This window comes from Salvia splendens, chromosome 2 (genome assembly GCF_004379255.2).
Source record: "Salvia splendens isolate huo1 chromosome 2, SspV2, whole genome shotgun sequence".
Taxonomy (NCBI): Eukaryota; Viridiplantae; Streptophyta; class Magnoliopsida; order Lamiales; family Lamiaceae; genus Salvia; species Salvia splendens.
The window spans coordinates 2,362,925-2,368,924 of NC_056033.1; the positions used below are offsets into that span (position 1 = coordinate 2,362,925).

The following is a 6,000-nucleotide window of genomic DNA, read 5'->3' on the forward strand; positions in this document are numbered from 1 at the left end:
TACTTGAATTTGATTGGTGAAATCATACCACAGCAAGTATATCAGACAAACAAAGTAGACAAGTATCACTCATAATTTTCTTGAAATCTAACTTATTTTCCACCCTCCACAAATGAAAAGAATGCAGATTAGTTGGCCCAAGAATAACATAAAACCATAATACCCAACAATAAGCACAACTTCCACACCTTATCATCGTCGAAATTGTTGCATAACAATCTACACAATGAAAATTTCATGAAAAAAAATTGAAATATAGACTTGATTGAAGCTTAAGGTAATTAATTGCACACCATACATGTGTCTCTTGCATTCACTAAAGCATTAAGTTGTAACATGATTGGATTGAATTATAGTATCACACTTAATAGCTCTAATAGAGTTTATTAGTTTATATGATAATAATAATTTTTAATATTGGGAGTAGTAAATAACAAAATTATTAAGTAGTGAAATAGAGAATTTATTCAATACTATTATTTTAGAGGGCGATTTTTCAAGCGGCCCAAAAGGCCCAATTCAGATCAATATTACTCCATGTTGGGCTATCTTTGTAATATAGTGGAGTAGTATACTTCTGCCCCTGCAAGTAGTGTGATATTTTAATTTGGTCCTTCATGTTGGACTATTCACATTTTTCACCACAGAAAACAAATCTCATAACATAGTTCCTACTACAAAACATTCGGACACATCTCTGAGATTACATGTGCAAATGTAAAGAGTTTTATATATGAGGACAAACAAGGTACATATGCAATAGTTAATATTGTTCTTCCAAAACAATCCATCATTTAACCAACATGAATGAATTTTGTAGACATGGCTAAATTTATTTATTTATTTGCAGCTATCATGACTATACAGTGCCACACATTGATTGGTTGTGAGTTTGAGCTGGTTAGAATTGAATATGAAATTGTGGATCCTATACTTTATGAGGTGATGAGTAAATTATCATGAAATATTCATATATGCCTTTTGTTATGCATATTTGATCAAATTTTGGTTAGTCAACTCTAAAAAATAGTTAGAAAAATCATGAATTTTGAATTTTGTTATCTTAATATACTATTTTGTTGATATTTTCAGCGAAATGAAGTCGTTTTTATATGAACAAATGACATTGCTTAACTCACTGCTAGTGTCATCCACGTATGATTTCTCGGCTGCCATACCGAACATAATATCACCCAAAACAATAAATTCATTGTAGATAATTAGGAATAAATCCAATATAAGAATTTGATTCAAAATTTATGAGTTTTACCGGCAATTTGCCCAGAAACATATTACTCAACTGTTGTAAAATATATATATAGGCCCAAACATGTAAATTCATTTTTTTACCAAGCATCATAGTTTCCATTGTAGAAGCAAATTTTGTCACACTTGAAGAAATTTTGGACTATACAATGGAATGAATGTCAACCAATTTTTAATCCGAGAAAGTAGACTAAATATTTTACCACAATTGACCAAAATTTACTCTCTCCCGACAAGCAAAATATGCCTAAATTGAGGGGCCTGGTCATGAAATATGTGTTACAAAATGTTCACTTAAAATGAATATTATCTCTGTTTTGTGGGTTCCAAAAAGTGTGTCCTTTCCCAAAATTTGATCCGTGGTGTAATAATCATCTGCTCCACCTAAATGGATTATATAACTCAACAGACTTTTCTTTCATGTCTTTTTGCATATTATGTCCTATTATCATCTCTCATAAGTCTACATCTCCATTCTCTTTCACATATATAGAGAGAGGATCAAATGACCCTCTTTTGTTTTTTTATCAGTTGCGTAATGCTTAAGCAAAAAAAATGACGAGCAATAATATAGTAGTAATGCAAAAACAATTCAGAATATAAGCAACAAATCATTATAGACAAACGCAAACGCTCTATCCAAACACACTATAGAAGAAAAACAATAAACGAACGCTAGAAAACAGTTGTTATAAACAAAAAACTTAGTACTATGTAAAATATGCCAATCTCATATCGATTTCAATTTTAGTTTCGGTTCTTATTCCTAGTTTGAGAGGATTTCTTAGTCAGTCAATCGACTAATCGGTTTAGATCCAAACACACTATAGAAGAAAAATAATAAACAAACGCTAGAAAATAGTTGTTGTAAACAAAAAACTTAGTACTATGTATAATATGCCAATCTCATATCGGTTTCAGTTTTAGTTTCGGTTCTTATTCCTAGTTTGAGAGGATTTCTTAGTCAGTCAATCGACTAATCGGTTCGGTTATTAACTGAAGTGACTAATTAACCAGTCCTGAACAACCAACACTAATCTATGCAATCAAAATACAATTTTGATGAATGAGGTGGTGGTCCGGCTATATGAGAATGGACAAATTACAAGAATTCAAGGCAACGGACAAAGTAGGGCCAACACATGTTTAAGAGTCTTGTAAAATCATTAAGATTTATGTATTTGTATTTTTTCCAAAGTGTAACATTTCTCATTTTCAAGAAACTTATCACTATTACTCATTGTAGTACTATTAATATTTTCTTGTGTGTGAATCCTGGTGGTTTCAAAAGGATATGACAAGAAATAAAAGACAAGTGGGAGTGATTCTAGTCGACAAAGCTCTTCATTACATTGTTGAAAGTGTTTGCAAAATAATTGTTGCAAAATACCAAATATTTGCATTCTTTCTCTATCTCTATCAAGATTAGAGTGGACATGGGAGTGAATTAATACCTAGCAAATGTGTCTTTATCTTCACCAAAACATGTGCAACACTTTGACTAAACCAAACTATATGATTCTTTTCTTTTGTGTTTGTTTGTGTTGATCAATGATTAGACATAGGAAATGGGACCTTGCACATGCTCACTAGTGACATGTGATCCAACCCTTCTATTTTAAATTTCTTTTGACATCTTAAACCAACACATTATCTTCAAAGCCTCCTTGATGGAGACAAGCACAACTAGATCTAAATCCCAAATCCATTTTCCAAATCTTTTTGCATGTAATGTTTGCTTAGTATCCCATGCATAAAAGTCACCAATCATGTCACACAATCTTCTATTACTCCTACAATTTGATATCAGAAAGCATACAACACCAAATACCAATTCTAGCCTCTTTGCAAAACAAGTTGTGAAACAAATCAAGAAAATTCTAAACATTGGATCAACTTATTTCCCAAACTTACATCAAAACTCATCTTCATCATCATCATACCAAATACCAATATCACATTAGATATACAAGGAAGAATTCAATACACTCCAGACTGAAAACTACAACAAAGAAGTAAACTAAGATTAACATATCACAACATGATGAAACAGAGTAGCAGCAACAACATGAAAATACCAATCTTGAAATGTGAAAATGTATAGTAACATATCAGCTAATTACCTCACTAAATCCAACCCTTTTCCCCTCTCTCCCTCCTCAGCCACTCACAGCCAGTAAAGAAGGAATTGCAGCCAAATTAGGTGTCACATTCTTGCTACTACTATTATCCCTCTTGACAGAGGAAGAAGAAGAAGGCTTGCTACCAAAAGCCCTCATTGGACTTGCAAGAGCCCAACCCCAGCTCTTGCTCCTCCCATGGGAGAGATGCCTAATCGCCTTCGAATTCTCCTCTGCGGATGATGAAATCCAATACGAGGAAGACGAAGACGAGGTGATCATGAATCCACCAAAGATCCCTCCACACCTGACCCTCTCCTTGATGCAATCTTGGCCATTCATCCTATCCACAGATTGTGCCTTGGGCTTCCCTTCCCTCTGCGACTCAACACGGCGGAGGGTACAATCGCCAAAGCCGGTCGAAATCCTCTCAAAGAAATCACCAGAAAAACTCCTGCTCCCACAGCCAACAGATCTGGATCTTGACACTTTCCCATCATATGCAGATTGATCAGGGGTCCCATTCTCATCCACCACCACAAAATCCTCCCCTTTCTTCTCCCTAGGCCTAATCCCACCACCACCACTATTACTTCCAACACCACCACCATTGACAGAAGATGATCCAACAGTGCTAAAGTTTGAATCTTTCTCACTGTTTTTAACACTAGAATGCTTTGACATGTAAAGAAATGACCAGAAACCCCTCCTATGAGGGCTATAATCGTCAGAGAAATTTTCATCCAAGAAATGCATACCTCTTCGGGGAGTTGCTGTGGATTTGCTCCTCTTGAAAACAACGCTGCCGGAATCGGAGCCCCCCACCGCCACTCCTCCATCTTTCTTGCTCTTCTTCTTCTGCGTCAAAACAAAGGGCAGTCTTGACCTCCGCGAGTAATAGTTGCCCTCGCCGCCGCTGCTCCCATTCTCAGACGCTTTGGCGGAGGAGGGGGCGAGTTGGCGGGGCTGGACGGCGGCGGCGGCGTCTCCGGCGGCGAAATCAGATCTAGAGGAGGACGAAGACGAGGAGGAAGGGAAAATTGCGACGGGGAATGAAGAGGAGACGAGTTTCCCGAGCTTCTCTTGAAGACAGGCGGCGCAGATCCCGCCGGAGGTGCTGTTTTTGTATGGGTGGTTGGTGCATTGCATGCTGCCTTCCCCCATATCCTCATGCACCACCTCCGTCACCATTGCCAAAGCTCGATGATTTCTTGGAAAAGCAGTGTTTTTTGAAGCTTTTCCGATGCCCAGATGGGAAAAATTCAATCTTGCAATGTGGGGTTTGATATTTCTGCCGGAAATTGTGTAGTTTTCTTGAAACTATGCAAAGAAGAGAAGAAAAATCAAATCTTTTTTATCTGGGATGATGAGTTTCAGCCATGGACATCACTGAGGTCTGGAATATTAGGATGGAGAGAGAGGGATCAAATGAGGTGAGGTGTAGGGAGAGGGAGAGAGAGAGGGAGAGGGGAGAGAGAGAGAGAGAATGGCATTGAAGTAAGTGGGGGATGGAGAGTGAAGGGGAGAGTCCCCAGAAGCACGTGGAAATCAGACTTGTTTATGCAATAAACTCTGACAACCGAACAAGACAACCCAAACCCTAATTGTTCTTAGCGCCACTCTATTGGGCCTTGTTTGGGGGCTCTAGATTGCTAGATTTAACCAACAGAGAGTCAGACATAGATTCAAATGAGACTTGTGAATTGAAAATTGGATTAGGGTAGGGTAGGGTGGGGTGGGGAAAGAGATGGTAGGGGAGAGAGAGTGGAGTAATTTCAAAGAGTAATGAGTTCTTGAAGATTTGAATGTGTATTATTATTAGGTTGGGATATGAGTATGACTAGTGAGCTCATGTAGCATTGGATACTACAATTGTGTATCGGAGGTTGGATTATAGATATTGTATACTACCATACTGAGTAAGTAGTAACGGCTATCTTGAGAACACGATTTTGGCTTAATTTTATTTTTAGAAAAAATATCTTAAATGCGATTGATAAAAAATTGATACAAATTGAGAAGATGAAAATATTGAGCAAGTAGTGACGGCTATCTTAAAAGTGCTACTCCCTCCGTCCCCCAATTTGAGTCACTCTTTGACTCGGCACGAGTTTTAAGGAAAAGTTTGAATGTGTGGTGTAATAAATGGAGTTAGGTAGTGAAATGTGGGGCCCCTTTGACTTTTGGTGTAATGAAGGGTAATTTTGATGTTCAAAAATGGTAAGTGGGAAGAGTGACTCTTATTGGGGGACGGCCCAAAATGGAAAAGAGTGACTCAAATTGGGGGACGGAGGGAGTAATAATTTGCCTTAATTTTATTTTTGGAATACTTATCTTAAATCCATTGATAAAATAATACAATTTGAAAAGATGAAGATGATAAGTATAGGTTGAAAAGATTAAAATAGAAGTGATACGAATTGCTAAAAGTTGGGGTATACTTCATTAAAATTAAGTACAGTAGTAGAAAAGATTAAAATGGACATGTTCATCAATTGTAGTAGTTTAAAATATTAATCTATGCATAATAATGGAGTATAACGGCTCTATATATGTGCTGATACGCAAGATAAGAATTTTGAATGTTTTCTTAATTTCAGTATGTGTGACTTCT

The 6,000-nt window shown here is 36.8% G+C and overlaps 1 protein-coding gene across 1 annotated transcript; it reads right to left on the minus strand.

The window, feature by feature from the left end:
* Window positions 1-3,166: 3,166 nt before the first annotated feature.
* On the minus strand, window positions 3,167-5,121 carry LOC121759301. Its single transcript, XM_042154840.1, has one exon. The coding sequence runs from the start codon at window positions 4,575-4,577 to the stop codon at window positions 3,426-3,428; it is 1,152 nt and encodes a 383-aa protein (XP_042010774.1). The 5' UTR covers window positions 4,578-5,121; the 3' UTR covers window positions 3,167-3,425.
* Window positions 5,122-6,000: the final 879 nt, after the last annotated feature.